Source organism: Oncorhynchus kisutch, linkage group LG24, assembly GCF_002021735.2.
Source record: "Oncorhynchus kisutch isolate 150728-3 linkage group LG24, Okis_V2, whole genome shotgun sequence".
In the NCBI taxonomy this organism is placed as follows: Eukaryota; Metazoa; Chordata; class Actinopteri; order Salmoniformes; family Salmonidae; genus Oncorhynchus; species Oncorhynchus kisutch.
The window spans coordinates 27,871,767-27,891,108 of NC_034197.2; the positions used below are offsets into that span (position 1 = coordinate 27,871,767).

The following is a 19,342-nucleotide window of genomic DNA, read 5'->3' on the forward strand; positions in this document are numbered from 1 at the left end:
ACCCTTTTCACCTACCTCATCCCCGTACTGTTTCTATTTATTTACTTTTCTGCTCTTCTGCACACCAATATCTCTACCTGTACATGACCATCTGATCTTTTATCACTCCAGTGTTAATCTGCAAAATTGTAATTATTTGCCTACCTCCTCATGCCTTTTGCACACATTGTATATAGACCCCCCCTTCGTTTTCTACTGTGTTATTGACTTGTTAATTGTTTACTCCATGTGTAACTCTTTGTTGTATGCTCACACTGCTATGCTTTGTCTTGGCCAGGTCGCAGTTGCAAATGAGAACTTGTTCTCAACTAGCCTACCTGGTTAAATAAAGGTGAAATTAAAAAAAAAAAAAAAATTTTGTGCCATCACATTCAGCAGTGTCTTTTGCGCATCACATAACCTATCATTGCTCCATTTGTATTTGGGAACCCATGAATGGCAAAAGAAAAAACCTAGACTTCAACCTGTTGTGCGATGGTGTATGGAAATTGTATGTAACTGTTCATTTTTGCTGATGATTGCATCCAAAACATTGGCTTATCGAGGGCTGTAAGATGCTGATCAAAGTGCCCTTTGCCAAAAACCTGATGGTTGATTAGCACTTGGATGTGCACCAGAATGACATGTGCCTTTCTAAAGTAGGTCTTAAATCCTCGCAACAATCCTTAAAGATTGGTTTTGGAAACGATATCTGATGAGTCAATCTGTACCTTCTGCAAAAAAAAGTCCCACCTGTCTCTAAAAACAGGCTCTCTGTGAATTGCCAAAACAGAGCAAGATCAACCATCTCTGTTAAATGCCAAATCTTTCAACAGAGCAGGATCAGCCATCTCATCTCATTTGATTTCTCATTATCTCAGTCTTTTATAGCATTTCAATGGTTTCACTTTCACACGTGCCTCTAATTGAACAAATTACTGCACTTCATATGAATGATTATTGTAACAAATGCACGGAAGTGGTCAAATAAAATGATATAACCTGTCACAACATGTTGCATGAAATCACAATGGAAATATAATGAAATCACTTCAAAAATATTTGTATTATTACTCACAATTTCAACATATATTTTCCCCATTCACTAGGGTACGTTTGACAAGCAGTTCCCTTTCCTACCACTTGGCCTATGCATAGTAATGGCTTTGAGTAAATTTACACACACTCTCAAGCAAACATTCATGTTGATTGATCTCACACCGCGTGGAAATAGTTTCCGCACAGATTTGAGCATATGCATGGTTGATAAATGAGGCCTGTGGTATTTTATACTGATCTAGTCTTGAGGGTGGTCTTTACCTCGCATTACATTTTACGTTCTTTAGCCTTGCTTCGCATATTTGGCAGTTTTTATGTCCATATGCTTGTGTGTGCTAATGAGAAATTCTGGCACTTCTTCATTCAACATGTTTGCATCTGATAACGCTGGGAAATGAACATAATCTTATGGGTTGCCATAGAAACCCATCTTTAATTACAGTATGATTAATCCAGCTGAAACTTGATCACTCAGTCATGACACCAAACACAATAAATAAACTCCGTCCTCCTAACTGTTCTGGTAAACAGCCCAAAAGAGTTACAGAGACACAAAGGATTCACAAGAACATTATTCACTCAACCTCTGTCATATCGGCTTTCTTTCTCAAAAATTGATAAGATACAATATGTTTCAATGAAACCTTCACAGGTTAAGGAAAGTTTGTCCATGTTTTGTGAATGTGGGTCTATTCTTGACTCAGAGAGATCACAGATCTGATAGGACTGATTAGAACTGACAAGACTGATGTGTGTGTGTGAGAGTGAGTGTGTGAGTGTGTGAGTGTGCCAAGACCTCAGGACACCTGAATTAAGTCTAGCTAGAACATCAGAGCATGTGAGTGTTCCATGTCAAAATGATCTTAATAAATGATTTAGCAGTAGAATGTACACAGCAGATCTTACAGTGTAGGGCTATTCTAGGACTAGGGAGATCTTACTGCATAGCTCACTATGAGTTGGCAGACTGGGAGACACTGTGTTGGGCTAAGGATCTGGAATTCCCCTCTCTAGAGCAGTGCAAGCCAAACTCATCAACACAAGTTCCCAATGCCTCTCCTCTCCCGTTCTCCACTCCCAGTCTTCATGACTCTCCTCCTCTCTTCCCTTCTCCTCTCTTCATCCCTCTTCTGCTCTTCTTCCAAATGTATACTCTCTTTGCTCTTTTCTTCCCTTTTTCCTCCTCTCCTCTTCTTTCCTGATGGTCTCAGTTCCCACCCAGCCCTGCCAAATTAAGCAGCTCTGATATTGAGGAAGGACAGTTTTGAATGGAAATCCGCTTTTTGTGTGCCTTTAAGGGGTTCCAATCGGACAACAATGAGGTCCATTCAATAGCTAGGGACAATTACATAACTCTGTGTGACGCTGGGCATGCAGTGATTTACACACACACACACACACACACACACACACACACACACACACACACACACACACACACACACACACACACACACACACACACACACACACACACACACACACACACACACACACACACCAAGCTCACCAAGCTCACCAAGCTCACCAAGCTCACCAAGCTCACCAGCAGCTAACTTTTGTTGTGTGGAGGAATTCAGAGGGTCTGGGAGAAAAGCCTGTTGTGTCCACTTCCAACAGGAAAAAAACCACACAAGACTAAACTAAACTAAACTAAACTGGGAGCCTGTTGAAACATTATGGCTTAGCCCAGCCCAGCCATCACAACACAGGCTTTCAGTCTCTATGATGTCCTCTCAAAGCCTCTCAGTACAGGCCTCTGGACTCTACCCGCAACTCACAGCTCAAATCAAATGCGCTGTTAGGATTTCAACATGGGTATGTACTGGTTCATGTAATGCAAGGACACTTTGATACATTGTAGACACATTAACACTCATAGACGCTGCATTTGGAGGGATACCCACATGGATGTGAACACATGCATATTAAATGAACGACAACATTTAGAGATGTACGTGCACATGCTGTGAGGTCCAACATAGATGAACACACACACAGGCGCACGCTGTATACAGATGGAGACTCACGGTTGTGGGGGAAGGAGGTGGAGAGGGGTCAGCAGTTATCAGGTTGAAGATGACCTCCATGATGGGGGGGTGCACGGAGCCTCACACAGCCTCATTGACACCTCAGAGGGAAAGGAGGCATCAGTCTGGCCCATAGGAGATGGCCACAGCCACATTGGACAGACTCACTGACAGGTCCTCTTGGAACAAAGTCCACTTCACACAGGGAATAAAAAAAGAGGGTCTAAGGTCCACTAGACAAAGAAGCCAAAGGAATGTATCAAGGCTGATCCACTGAGGCAGAGTCCACTGTCCAGCACAGGGCCTTCATCACAAGCAGAGTCCACTGCTCAACCAGCCCATCACAAGCAGAGTCCACTGCTCAACCAGCCCATCCAACACCAGACCCCACTTTCAGACAGAAAACGAAATCCAGAGACCACAGTCACTACGGAGTCCACAGCCCTAGGAGACCCTGCTATCAGCCTGTCCTGCTATCAGCCTGTCCTGCTGGCAGCCTGAGAGACTGATAGAGCAGCAGCTCTGCTGAATCCATGCTTCACTGATCACACAGCCAACAGAGACGAGAGAGAGTCCAGCTAACGCCAAGCCTATGGAGCACACACACACATGCTTCAGCGAACACAACACCATAGGGCACAGCGCTCCTGGAAGAACAAGTACTCCTCGCAGCGTCGGGTGGTCCTGATGAAGGCTCGGAATGACAAGAAGTGACAGTTGAACTGAATAAAGTTGACTGCAGTTTGAACGCAGGGTTAACTGAAGGAAGGACTGACAGAAGATTGAACGTAGGGTTAAGTTTTCAGAGTCCACAGGGTGTAAAATCTACTGAGGGAGAAAAAGAGAGAAAGACAGACCCTGAGGACGGATGTGAGGGGATCGAGGGAGCAGGGAGGAGAAAAGAGCCCTCCAGGAGCTGTCACTGTGTGTGTGAGCGAAAGAACAAGAGGGAGGGAGAGAGGGAAGCGAGAGAGGGAGCGAGCAAACAGGGAAGGGGTGAAGAGGGAAAGTATTTTATTCTGACACAGTTTTTGGGCCAGTGAAATTCCGCAGTTGGCTATCTGATGGAGAAAACATCTCATAAGGGTAGAAACAAACTGTCAAGGCTGAGCCAATTATCTTCCACAGGTTCAATGTCACAGCCAATGAGCACTGACGGCAAGCACACTGAAAACAACTACCTCACATAGCCTGCATACCACGACCAATGAGCTTTGATTAAATTAAACTCTCAGCCAATCAACTCTCACAGTCAGAATGCCCTGCTTTCATTTTAACACATCTCTTAGAAAATCATCTGCCTTAAATCCCAATTAGCCTTGCATCAGAAGCCTATGATCTCATCTCTGTTCCTACTGGATACTGCCACTGGGCCTGATGTTACTCAACACATATCCACATTCCACATACTGTAGAAAACATGATGTCACAGTACTAAACAAAACCAGTGTTGTTCATTTGATTAAGGCTGACTAGGTTTTTTTCTATCTGAGGAAACAGAATCAGTTTTAGCTGAAAAACAGCTACACCATAAACCCCTTTTCAGATTATACAGTCATATGACCAACAAGACCGTAATGCAGAAGTGTGTGTGTGTGTGTGTGTGTGTTTTTGTATACCAACGGCTCACAACCAATTAGGGGGCGAAGCGAAGCGGGGCACGTAGGGGGGGGTAAAGCAGGAGGGGGGCTGCCAAAGAGCCTCTGTACAGAAATGAATTGAGGGAGGGAGAGGAGGATGGGGAGAGAAGGATAAGGGAGGGCAGGGGGATGAATAAAAGGCTTTAATGAGGAACTGTGGGGAGGAAGGGAGGGAATGGAGGGACCCACACCCAGAGAGAGAGAGGCTAGAGTTTAGGGGAAAGGCAGCTTACATAAGAGTAGGCCTCAGTTATTCTGAGGGTTCTGAGAGTGTGTGTGTGTGTGTGTGTGTGTGTGTGTGTGTGTGTGTGTGTGTGTGTGTGTGTGTGTGTGTGTGTGTGTGTGTGTGTGTGTGTGTGTGTGTGTGTGTGTGTGTGTAATGAATGAAAGTGGGCACATGGCTGCTTGCAGGCTTTATAAATCAACCCCCCTGCACTATTACCAAAGACACAGACAGGCCTATTGTCAAACTGCCCATCTGTAACGGCTTTCCTCCTCTTCGTCTGAGGAGGAGTAAGGATCAGACCAAAGCGCAGCGTGGTAAGTGTTCATGATGATTTTAATTAAAGAAAGCACTGAACACTGAATCAAAACAATAAACGATGACGTGAATTAACAAAACCAAAACAGTACCGTGTGGCCCAAACACTAACACGGAAACAAACACCCACAAACCGAAAGTGAAACCCAGGCTACCTAAGTATGATTCTCAATCAGAGACAACTAACGACACCTGCCTCTGATTGAGAACCATACTAGGCCGAACACAAAAACCAACATAGAAAAACAAACATAGACTGCCCACCCCAACTCACGCCCTGACCATACTAAAACAAACAGACTGCCCACCCCAACTCACGCCCTGACCATACTAAAACAAACAGACTGCCCACCCCAACTCACGCCCTGACCATACTAAAACAAACAGACTGCCCACCCCAACTCACGCCCTGACCATACTAAAACAAACAGACTGCCCACCCCAACTCACGCCCTGACCATACTAAAACAAACAGACTGCCCACCCCAACTCACGCCCTGACCATACTAAAACAAACAGACTGCCCACCCCAACTCACGCCCTGACCATACTAAAACAAACAGACTGCCCACCCCAACTCACGCCCTGACCATACTAAAACAAACATAGACTGCCCACCCCAACTCACGCCCTGACCATACTAAAACAAACATAGACTGCCCACCCCAACTCACGCCCTGACCATACTAAAACAAACAGACTGCCCACCCCAACTCACGCCCTGACCATACTAAAACAAACAGACTGCCCACCCCAACTCACGCCCTGACCATACTAAAACAAACAGACTGCCCACCCCAACTCACGCCCTGACCATACTAAAACAAACATAGACTGCCCACCCCAACTCACACCCTGACCATACTAAAACAAACATAGACTGCCCACCCCAACTCACGCCCTGACCATACTAAAACAAACATAGACTGCCCACCCCAACTCACGCCCTGACCATACTAAAACAAACATAGACTGCCCACCCCAACTCACGCCCTGACCATACTAAAACAAACATAGACTGCCCACCCCAACTCACACCCTGACCATACTAAAACAAACATAGACTGCCCACCCCAACTCACGCCCTGACCATACTAAAACAAACAGACTGCCCACCCCAACTCACGCCCTGACCATACTAAAACAAACAGACTGCCCACCCCAACTCACGCCCTGACCATACTAAAACAAACAGACTGCCCACCCCAACTCACGCCCTGACCATACTAAAACAAACAGACTGCCCACCCCAACTCACGCCCTGACCATACTAAAACAAACATAGACTGCCCACCCCAACTCACACCCTGACCATACTAAAACAAACAGACTACCCACCCCAACTCACGCCCTGACCATACTAAAACAAACATAGACTGCCCACCCCAACTCACGCCCTGACCATACTAAAACAAACATAGACTGCCCACCCCAACTCACACCCTGACCATACTAAAACAAACATAGACTGCCCACCCCAACTCACGCCCTGACCATACTAAAACAAACATAGATTGCCCACCCCAACTCACACCCTGACCATACTAAAACAAACATAGACTGCCCACCCCAACTCACGCCCTGACCATACTAAAACAAACATAGATTGCCCACCCCAACTCACACCCTGACCATACTAAAACAAACATAGATTGCCCACCCCAACTCACACCCTGACCATACTAAAACAAACATAGATTGCCCACCCCAACTCACACCCTGACCATACTAAAACAAACATAGATTGCCCACCCCAACTCACACCCTGACCATACTAAAACAAACATAGACTGCCCACCCCAACTCACGCTCTGACCATACTAAAACAAACATAGACTGCCCACCCCAACTCACGCCCTGACCATACTAAAACAACCATAGACTGCCCACCCCAACTCACGCCCTGACCATACTAAAACAAACATAGACTGCCCACCCCAACTCACACCCTGACCATACTAAAACAAACATAGACTGCCCACCCCAACTCACGCCCTGACCATACTAAAACAAACAGACTGCCCACCCCAACTCACGCCCTGACCATACTAAAACAAACAGACTGCCCACCCCAACTCACACCCTGACCATACTAAAACAAACAGACTGCCCACCCCAACTCACGCCCTGACCATACTAAAACAAACAGACTGCCCACCCCAACTCACGCCCTGACCATACTAAAACAAACAGACTGCCCACCCCAACTCACGCCCTGACCATACTAAAACAAACAGACTGCCCACCCCAACTCACGCCCTGACCATACTAAAACAAACAGACTGCCCACCCCAACTCACGCCCTGACCATACTAAAACAAACATAGACTGCCCACCCCAACTCACGCCCTGACCATACTAAAACAAACATAGACTGCCCACCCCAACTCACACCCTGACCATACTAAAACAAACATAGACTGCCCACCCCAACTCACGCCCTGACCATACTAAAACAAACATAGACTGCCCACCCCAACTCACGCCCTGACCATACTAAAACAAACATAGACTGCCCACCCCAACTCACGCCCTGACCATACTAAAACAAAGAATAAAATAACAGAACTATGGTCAGAACGTGACACCATCACTAAAGCAATATTCTCTTTATCTGCTATCCACGGTCAACGACGACCATTTATTCAAGCCTCTGAAGTGGTGCATTTCCATGTAAAATTACCCCTGAGCACCAACATGAAGTTCAGAGGAGCATGTCAAATTTGGTGTCAAATGAAAGCTAAGAGTTTATTATTAAGGCATATGCATTTTCCAACAATTTTCCACCCTAAACATTTGGAATAAGCAAATGCTTTGATTTCTGGTCAAACAGATGGAAAAGGGGTCTTATAAAAAACCTACCAGAAAAAGTCTTAAAAAGGTATCAGAAATAAATCAAAACACAATAAATGTTGAAGACCCCTGCCAACTAATATCAACACTTATACTTCGTTTTGGAGAAACTATTTGCCTTCTGTAAATTTAAGAAACGTTGCCTTGTGCCTTGTAATTCCGTTACCAAAAAGATATTTTCAAATTTCTTGAGGGAGGATGAGGGAGGAGAAGGAAAGTTCACAGAAGTAAAAAGTAAAGGTAGACCTATCAAATAGTTGTAGTGTTTTTACTGATATCAGATTTGTTTATTAATTATTAAGTGATTAAAACTCTGTAACCAAATCGATAACGGAATTTACAGAAAATGACTGCAGTTAAATTGGCTACAATGGGAAATCATAGTCATCCCAAACCACAGTTGGGTCACCTGCTACTGTCCTCTCTTCCACTGGCATACTGTTATGTTCAGCTCATATCTGTTTTGTTTCTGTTTCTGTGGTCTGGTGGTCAAAGCAAGGGTGTGACAACAGTCTGGGAAACCCCTCCATCTCACTCTCCATCTCTCTCTCCCACTCTATTTCTCTCTCTTCTCTCTCCAATTAATGTCAACTCTCCCAGCACATCCATGGATGTTGAAAAGTAGTTGAAATTTGGTCAGTCCGCCCTGGCCGGGCCAAATCTTAACCAATCATAACAACTATGTTTAACAAGTTTGGACAGCACTGTACAGTTGAGAACAGTACAGTACAGAACATAACTGTACAGTAAAGAAAAGTAGAGTAGGACATGTTAGAGTAGAGTACAGTATAATGTACTGTATTATACTCTACTGTACTCATCTACTTTACCTTACTGTACTGAACATATATACTTTACCTTACTTACTCTACTGTACTCTACTGTGATGTTCAAACTTATGAAACATAGATGTCTATGATTGTTTCAGATTTGGTCTGGACCAAACCAACCAAATGTGGTCTTGTTTGGGGCAAAGCTCATTACAATAATAACAGAAATGTGTTTTTGTGAAATGTTCTGTGTAAATGGTTCAAAGTAGTTCAAGTGCATAGAGTTGTATGGTTTGTTAAACTTTGAAATCAATGGTTTTTAGTGTTGGAATACACTTGAAAGAGAAAAATCTGAAATCATAATTCCGTTAGCGTGGAATTGCCCAAGTGCTGTTCAACATCATTACAGAACAGGTGTTATCTCTTCAGTCAAACAAGGTGAGCTGGCCTGGTACAAAGGGCCTACTTAAACATACATACACACATACTTATGCCCGCAAACACACACACACACACACACACACACACACACACACACACACACACACACACACACACACACACACACACTAACATGTACCCTAACCCTAACCTTAACCCAAACCCTAAACCTAACCCCTTACCCTAACCCTAATTCTAACACTAACCCTAAACCTAACCCCCAAGCTTAAAATAGCCTTTGTCCTCATTGGGATGTGGTAAATGTCCCCACAAGGCATATATTTTCTTGTTTTACTATCCTTGTGGGTACTTATGGGTATTTTAACACACACAATATGAAAAGACAATGAGGAACGTGATCACATACACTTTATACAGAACAATCAAACAAACATACTAACAGAACTGCTTTCTAGTCTTTTCTCATGAATATGTGTCAATCTATCAGTCAGTGAAAGACCAGTTCTGGAGTCTGACTGACCTAACTGGTTTCCAGATGCTTTCAGAGCTGACATCACATACATTCTCCACAGCTGAATTGAGTGCCGTTGCAGTCCCAGGTCTGTCTCTTAGGAGACCAAGCTACTTGAGCAGCTATGAATGTAACCCAGGGAATATCCAGGTCTTTTGAGTGACTCAGGAACTATTTAGTCATTCTGTAAAACAAGCCAAAGGCATTCAAAAGAGAGTCCACAAGACAGGACATTCTTTAGCGACATTCCTTGGTGGCACTACCATAAATGGCAGAGAAGCTATGTCACCTCGGTGAAGCATATAGCGTCAGTGCTCCTGAAGCAGTCACTATGGGTCACCTCCCTCAGGAGCTGCATGAATGGGAGTGGGTGAAGTTTCCCCTAACCACTGACACAGAATCAGATATAATTACCCCTGAACAGATAAGGTTGAGATTGGGGGAGGGAAATCTGATCCTAGATCTGTGTATTTGGTTCACGTCAACCCGGAGCCGGACTGGGGCAATAAGATACAGATACTGCTGACAAAGAGAGAGTTTACTGCCACAAACCAATAGGGCCTTATAGTGGGATGGTAGGTAACACATGAAGAACAGCGCAGATGCAAAGTTTGGTAACAGAATGACTTTGTGTTTGTACTGTTTGTGTCGTCATTCCGTTACCAATTTTTTCCCCCAAGTAAATGTGTCTTTGTAAACTTTCAGCGGAAATGGTTCAAAGTCGTCCTTGTGCATAGTGTTGTATGGTTTAGCTTAGCAATCATTGGTTTTTGTTTGCATACATGTTCAAGTGTTAAATCTGAGTCAGCATCACTCTGCTACAGTAAAAAAATCTAAATAAACACAGAGCTGTGTTTAATGGACTGTTTTGTCCACAGGCTGTAGGTGTGTGTGTTTATCAGGCCAGGGAGAAGCAAAACCTAATTCTATAGCGAGCCATTGTTCCCATAAGCCTTAGCCCTGTCTCATTTTATTGGCTTTTGGGATATTTATCCAGCAGCCACAACATTGACCCATTTGGACACACACACGTAGTGAATGAGAATGTATGTGTAAAGACAAGCTGAGCTAGAATAATATTTGGATAGACCAGAACAAAACATTAAATCATCTGACTGATTTAGGTTGGACACTCATTTGGATTTCATTCATTTGGAAAAGGAAGCCAAATGTATTCGTCACTGGCTATAATATCCCCACAGTGTCATGACACAGAGGATGCTTCTAGCATTTAGCAGAGGCTCTCTAAATAGAGGGCTCTGGATTCCAGAGTACAAGGTGATGTTTTCCAGAATAGAAGGCTCTGGGGCATGTGAAATCCAGAGGACTGCCCTCAGCCAGGAAACACAACCACAACCTAGAATGATCATCTTCCTCATTCTGATTCCAAAGAGAGAAGCAAGTCCTGAACAGCTGCCAGGGTGGAACATGCCAGAAAGAGAAACCCAGGGACAACACAGACAGAACAGTTACAGGCCCTGGACTGAGAAGAAGGAAGAGAGAAAGAAAGAAGGGCATAAAGAACATGAAAAATGAAGAACATGTCAAATAAATAGAGACAGGGAGGGAGGGAGGGGATAGAGGACAACTATGGAAGAGAAGGATAGGGAGAAAGAGAGGGAGAGTGAGATGTAGACTGAGATCCATACACTCCCCACCATGTGGATAGGTTATGAGTTGTCAGGATGGGTGTGTGTGTGTTGGAGGTTACATAAAGGGAGAAGAGTGAAAGCTTTGTTTGGTCCTCAAGCCCCTAGGAGAGGAGACCCAATCTCAGGGCCCTCTAAACAATATCCTCCCCATTGAGAACAGGCTCCCCAGCCCCTCCTCTCCCATAAATGGGCTGGCTAGGAGCTACATAAACCACTGGGCAGATTATTACTAGAGGCTTTATGACTGAAGGACGAGACGCAGCCATGGTTCTAATGGCCGACCCAAACAGCAAGACCAGAGAAACACCACCAACAACAAAACACAGGCTTACTGCTCAGTCCCATTCTCTGGCGGGTGATATGGAATTGAATAGGGGCGACCTTCTGAAGTGAATAATACGTTTTCAATGTCCACTATGAAAAACTGGATCCATAAAGGAGGCTCTGAGGAGCTGGTCTGAACATGTGAACATAGTAGAGCACAGATTGTATCTAGCAATGGTTTTGGGCCTAGCCACTGTGCCTCGTGCAGTTGGGTGTGGTAGATTAGAACACAGTGACCCTGACTCAACTCACCAATAGGGAATTTCATACAGGTTTACCTACGGTGTGCTAAAGAGACACATCTTGTCACAGATTACAGTGACGGTCGCAAGGTTTCCTCTAGTATGGGTGTGTGTCAGTAGTCCTGTACATACAGCCCATGTGTATGAGCTAAGGTGTCCTGTTGAGTGTGTGGTTATGCATGTTCATACGTGTGTGTGTGTGTTTCCTATAGTATGGGTGTATGTCAGTAGTCCTGTACATACAGCCCATGTGTATGAGCTAAGGTGTCCTGTTGAGTGTGTGGTTATGCATGTTCATACGTGTGTGTGTGTTTCCTATAGTATGGGTGTATGTCAGTAGTCCTGTACATACAGCCCATGTGTATGAGCTAAGGTGTCCTGTTGAGTGTGTGGTTATGCATGCTCATACGTGTGTGTGTGTTTCCTATAGTATGGGTGTGTGTCAGTAGTCCTGTACATACAGCCCATGTGTATGAGCTAAGGTGTCCTGTTGAGTGTGTGGTTATGCATGTTCATACGTGTGTGATTGTGTTTCCTATAGTATGGGTGTGTGTCAGTAGTCCTGTACATACAGCCCATGTGTGTGAGCTAAGGTGTCCTGTTGAGTGTGTGGTTATGCATGCTCATACGTGTGTGTGTGTTTTTGTCTTCAAAAGGATGGTAAGACAAGGACAATTCGGACAAGTGGAGACATTTCGCCAGTCCCCACAAGGATAAAGGTTATTTTAAGCTTAGGAGTTAGGTTTAGTGTAAGGGTTAGAATTAGGGTTAGAATTTCAGATTGAGGAGTTAGGTTTGGGGTTAAGGTTAGGGTTAGGTTTAGGGGTTAGGGAATATAGGATTTTGAAAGGGAATCAAAGGATAGTAAAACAAATGTGTGTGTGTGTGCCTAGTGGTTATGGTCAGTATTTACCAGACCCGGTCCTGTTTACACCCGTTTACACCTGTTTAAACCCGTCTCATCCTGATTATGCAACACAGATAAAGAGGGGTCGCTATCCCATAATGCCTTGCTGGCCATGTACAATACAGTGTATAGCAGGGGAAGTGTGTTAGCCGCAACACCCTGCCAGCCTATTAATGGGTAGGAAGACACAGAGACTAGGACAATCTGTAAAAACCTTTAGTCCCTACACGGTTTGATCAGCCCCCCCAAACACCCCTCTCCTGGTCCTGATGGCCCACTCGTGCTCCAATATTGACCCAGCTGGCCCCTCTTCATTAGCCCTGGTAGGTGAGCTATAGGGAGGGTTTGGTGGGAGGATTCAGCCAGTCCAGTTCTGACCAGTTCAACCAGTTACAGTGTGAACTGGGCCACCAGCTAAGCCAGGACACTTGAGACAGGGAGCAGAGTGAGTCTACAGTGCCCTCTAGATGATACTGTACAGTACTGCAGGCTACCATTGGGAGAGTAATGTAACTGTAGAGATCTAGCACAGGGCTTCCCAAATGGTAGGTCAGGAGGACTGACTGGTGTGTACTGTAGCAGCTGGGTCATTGTGGGTACCAGTGCATAAAGCTGGGTCTGGTTTACTTTATAGGTCATGAAATTTAAAAAATGTGTGTGTGTGAGAGAGAGAGAAAAAAAGAGAGAAAGACAGAGGGGGAGAAGGGGAGGGGGTAGAGAGAGAAGAAGAGACAGAATGGGGTGAAGGGGAGGGGTAGAGAGAGAAGAAGAGACAGAGGGGGAGGGGGTAGAGAGAGAAGAAGAGACAGAATGGAAGAAGGGGAGGGGGTAGAGAGAGAAGAAGAGACAGAGAGAGAAGGGGAGGGGGTAGAGAGAGAAGAATAGACAGAGAAAGAAGGGGAGGGGGTAGAGAGAGAAGAATAGACAGAGAGAGAAGGGGAGGGGGTAGAGAGAGAAGAATAGACAGAGAGAGAAGGGGAGGGGGTAGAGAGAGAAGAATAGACAGAGAGAGAAGGGGAGGGGGTAGAGAGAGAAGAAGAGACAGAGGGGGAGGGGTAGAGAGAGAAGAAGAGACAGAGGGGGAGAAGGGGAGGGGATTGGGAGAGAAGAAGAGACAGAGAGAGAAGGGGAGGGGTAGAGAGAGAAGAAGAGACAGAGGGGGAGGGGTAGAGAGAGAAGAAGAGACAGAGGGGGAGAAGGGGAGGGGATCGGGAGAGAAGAAGAGACAGAGAGAGAAGGGGAGGAGTAGAGAGAGAAGAAGAGACAGAGAGAGAAGGGGAGGGGTAGAGAGAGGAGAAGAGACAGAGGGAGAAGGGGAGGGGTGGAGAGAGAAGAATAGACAGAGAGAGAAGGGGAGGGGTAGAGAGAGAAGAAGAGACAGAGAGAGAAGGGGAGGGGTGGAGAGAGAAGAATAGACAGAGAGAGAAGGGGAGGGGTAGAGAGAGAAGAAGAGACAGAGGGGGAGAAGGGGAGGGGATCGAGAGAGAAGAAGAGACAGAATGGGGTGAAGGGGAGGGGATCGAGAGAGAAGAAGAGACAGAGAGAGAAGGGGAGGGGTAGAGAGAGAAGAAGAGACAGAGAGAGAAGGGGAGGGCTAGAGAGAGAAGAAGAGACAGAGGGGGAGAAGGGGAGGGGGTAGAGAGAGAAGAAGAGACAGAGAGAAGGGCGGGGGTAGAGAGAGAAGAAGAGACAGAGAGAGAAGGGGAGGGGTAGAGAGAAGAAGAGACAGAGAGAGAAGGGGAGGGGGTAGAGAGAGAAGAAGACAGAGAGAGAAGGGGAGGGGGTAGAGAGAGAAGAAGAGACAGAGGGGGAGGGGTAGAAGAGAGAAGAAGAGACAGAGAGGGAGAAAGGGAGGGGATCGGGAGAGAAGAAGAGACAGAGGGGGAGAAGGGGCGGGGTAGAGAGAAGAAGAGACAGAGAGAAAGGGGAGGGGGTAGAGAGAAAGAAGAGACAGAGAGAGAAGGAGAGGGGTAGAGAGAGAAGAAGAGACAGAGAGAGAAGGGGAGGGGGTAGAGAGAGGAGAAGAGCCGAGGAGAAAGGGGAGGGGTGGAGAGAGAAGAGAGAGGGGAGAAGGTCGAATTCCCGAGCTGGACAAGGTAAAAAATCTGTCGTTCTGCCCTGAACAAGGCAGTTAACCATCTATTCCTAGGCCGTCATTTGAAATAAGAATTTGTTCTTAACTGACTTGCCTACTTAAATAAAGGTTAAATAAAAAATGTAGAGACAGAGAGGGAGTTGAGCGATGCATTGGTGACCACTAGGTGGTGCTATTCCAACAGCAATGCATACCATCTCTGGGAAACTGTTTTCAGTTCCATCTCTCCTGACACACACGTATAGAGACCGTCTGGGACCATCTGCCTTAGAGCCCATTCTAGAATGCCTTTGGTCTGAGTAGCCAGGTCTGTGTCCCTGACCAAAGCTATTTCCTGTCAACATTCCTCTTTCTTTATTACATTCTTCCATTATTGTTCCACCTGTGTCAGATCTAACACACATCTATATCCCAATACATAACTGTATTGAGACATTACATAAAGACACACGTGTGAGTGGGTAAGGCGAGAGGAAAAGACAAGAGATGAAAGGACAGGAATGTTAAAACGGGGATGGATGATTGACGGCAATAGCAACTGGAACCAAGGCTAGCATACTGGGCGAGGCCATAGAATTACATTAGAACAATCAATTTAATAGGATCGTTGTGGGCCAGACTAAGTGCATATACTGTACTTGCAAGATCGAAGAAAGAGGAGATTGATCTTCAATATTACTTACACCTATTCGGTCCCTTCATATATGCACATCCTGAAGGATGTTGGGGATAGGATAAGGGGCCTTAGAGACTAAAATGACGCTCTCTGATAGGAGGATGTGTGTGAGAACATGGTAGGCTAGAATCTGATAGGTGGACTGGCGGACAAGGCAGTGCATGACAGGTCAGACGATGGTTACTGTGTGTGTGCTCTCCTGTGTGTTAACTGGGTCAGTGGACCAGAGCTGCAGAGCTGAGCTCAGCAATCTATATCCTCATCTATTATTCATCAAATACACACACACTCATATGCACTCAGGGAGTGGCAGGGAGAAACAGAACACACACTCATATACACTCTGAGTGGCAGGGAGAAACAGAACACACACTCATATACACTCTGAGTGGCAGGGAGAAACATAACACACTCTCATATACACTCTGAGTGGCAGGGAGAAACAGAACACACACTCATATACACTCTGAGTGGCAGGGAGAAACAGAACACACACTCATATGCACTCAGGGAGTGGCAGGGAGAAACAGAACACACACTCATATACACTCTGAGTGGCAGGGAGAAACAGAACACACACTCATATACACTCTGAGTGGCAGGGAGAAACAGAACACACACTCATATACACTCTGAGTGGCAGGGAGAAACAGAACACACACTCATATACACTCTGAGTGGCAGGGAGAAACAGAACACACACTCATATACACTCTGAGTGGCAGGGAGAAACAGAACACACACTCATATACACTCTGAGTGGCAGGGAGAAACAGAACACACACTCATATACACTCTGAGTGGCAGGGAGAAACAGAACACACACTCATATACACTCTGAGTGGCAGGGAGAAACAGAACACACACTCATATACACTCTGAGTGGCAGGGAGAAACAGAACACACACTCATATACACTCTGAGTGGCAGGGAGAAACAGAACACACACTCATATACACTCTGAGTGGCAGGGAGAAACAGAACACACTCTCATATACACTCTGAGTGGCAGGGAGAAACAGAACACACACTCATATACACTCTGAGTGGCAGGGAGAAACAGAACACACACTCATATACACTCTGAGTGGCAGGGAGAAACAGAACACACTCTCATATACACTCTGAGTGGCAGGGAGAAACAGAACACACTCTCATATACACTCTGAGTGGCAGGGAGAAACAGAACACACACTCATATACACTCTGAGTGGCAGGGAGAAACAGAACACACTCTCATATACACACTGAGTGGCAGGGAGAAACAGAACACACTCTCATATACACTCTGAGTGGCAGGGAGAAACAGAACACACACTCATATACACTCTGAGTGGCAGGGAGAAACAGAACACACTCTCATATACACTCTGAGTGGCAGGGAGAAACAGAACACACACTCATATACACTCTGAGTGGCAGGGAGAAACAGAACACACTCTCTCCATTTCCTCTTATACAGTCTCTCATACACACACACTTACACTCACAGGGAGTGGCAGCAAAAGACAGAACACACCAACACTCACTCTCTATCTAAGAATGTTATTATCGTCTGCAGCCTGCACACTGTCTGTGAGGGAAGGAGTACCAATCACAGTATGCTCACAAAAATACAGTATGATTTAACTAATTATGGTCAAATTAACCTTCAATTGGAGTAAGGAGGGTATTTTCATTGTCTTGCCAACCTTAACACAGATACAGTGAAGTGGACCAATGACAGTCAAGTGCTCTTTGACACAAAGACAGAGCGGACCAATGACAGTCAAGTGCTCTTTGACACAGAGTCTACCAATAACATCTTAAGTGCTGTTATATGCCGGTGGTATTTGCACACATGTGGGGGAAGGTTGACCAGGACATCCTCACATCCCCCCAGAGAGCAGAGATGTGGCAATTCTCAATGCCAATGACCAAAGAGGAAGTACCAGCTGTGGACCCCAAAACAACCTCACAAAGGACGTACACATGCACGCGCACATACACACACAAACGCAGGCAAACACACACACAGACACACTGTAGTGTTCTTGACCAATGTACTTGACATGCTCAACGTCAGGAGCAGGGAAGCTGGTACTATATATATATATATAGTGGCAAGAAAAAGTATGAACCCTTTGGAATTACCTGGATTTCGGCATAAAATTGGTCATCAAATTTGATCTGATCTTCATCAAAGTCACAAAAACAGACAAACACAATCTGCTTAAACTAATAACACACAAATTCATGTATTTTTCTTGTCTATATTGAATACATAATTTAAACATTCACAGTGTAGGTTGGAAAAAGTATGCGAACCCCTAGGTTAATGACTTCTCCAAAAGCTAATTGGAGTCAGGAGTCAGCTAACCTGGAGTCCAATCAATGAGACGAGATTGGAGATGTTGGTTAGAGCTGCCCTGCCCTATAAAAAACACTCACAAAATTTGAGTTTGCTAATTCACAATAAGCATTCCCTGATGTGAACCATGCCTCGAACAAAACAGATGTCAGAAGACCTAAGATTACGAATTGTTGACTTGCATAAAGCTGGAAAGGGTTACAAAAGTATCTCTAAAAGTCTTGATGTTCATCATTCCATGGTAAGACAAATTGTCTATAAATGGAGAAAGTTCAGCACTGTTGCTACTCTCCCTAGGAGCGCAGAATGCTCAATGAGGTTATGAAGAATCCTAGTGTCAGCTAAAGACTTACAGACATCTCTGGAACATGCTAACATCTCTGTTGATGAGTCTACGATACATAAAACACTAAACAAGAATGGTGTTCATGGGAGGACACCACGGAAGAAGCCACTGCTGTCTAAAAAAGACATTGCTGCACGTTTGAAGTTACTAAAGTGCACCTGGATGTTCCACATCGCTACTGGCAAAATATTCTGTGGACAGATGAAACTACAGTTGAGTTGTTGGGAAGGAACATAACACTGTGTGGAGAAAAACAGGCCCAGCACAACAACATCAAAACCTCATCCCAACTGTAAAGTATGGTGGAGGGAGCTTCATGGTTTGGGACTGCATTGCTGCCTCAGGGCCTGGTCAGCAAAATGAATTTCCAAGTTTACCAAGACATTTTGCAGGAGAATGTTAGGCTATCTGTCCACCAATTGAAGCTCAACAGAAGTTGGGTGATTCAACAGGACAACAACCCAAAACACAGAAGTAAATAAACAACAGAATGGGGTCAACAGAAGTAAATACGCCTTCTGGAGTGGCCCAGTCAGAGTCCTGATTTCAACCTGATTGAGATGCTGTGGCATGACATCAAGAGAGCAGTTCACAACCAGACATCCCAAGAATATTGCTGAACTGAAACAGTTTTGTAAAGAGGAATGGTCCAAAATTCCTCCTCACTGTTGTGCAGGTCTGTCTATCCTCAACTACAGAAAACGTTTGTCTTTGAGGTTATGCTGCCAAAGGAGGGTCAACCAGTTATTAAATCCAAGGGTTCACATACTTTTTCCACCCTGCACTGTGAATGTTCACACGATTGTGTTCAATAAATTAAAAAGTATCATTGTTTGTGTGTTATTAGTGTAAGCAGACTGGAATAAAAGGTACATAACATGCTGGAGTCTCCCTCCCTCCTCCCCATCTCTCCATCCCTTCCCTCCCATCTCTCCCATGCTCTCCCTGTCCCTGGGCTCTACATC

At 45.1% G+C, this 19,342-nt stretch overlaps 1 protein-coding gene across 4 annotated transcripts in view; it reads right to left on the reverse strand.

The window, feature by feature from the left end:
* The window catches only part of LOC109869074 (transmembrane and coiled-coil domains protein 1-like), a 101,687-nt gene that overhangs the window by 22,845 nt on the left and 59,500 nt on the right, over positions 1–19,342 (reverse strand). The window contains exon 1 of one of the 4 annotated variants that reach the window (XM_020458928.2): positions 3,069–4,298. The exons of the other annotated variants lie outside the window; for them this stretch is intronic. Within the exon in view, the coding sequence (XP_020314517.1) occupies positions 3,069–3,128 (60 nt within the window). The 5' untranslated portion in view covers positions 3,129–4,298. Of the gene's footprint in view, positions 1–3,068; positions 4,299–19,342 lie in introns of those variants that run through there. 4 annotated transcript variants of the gene reach the window in all.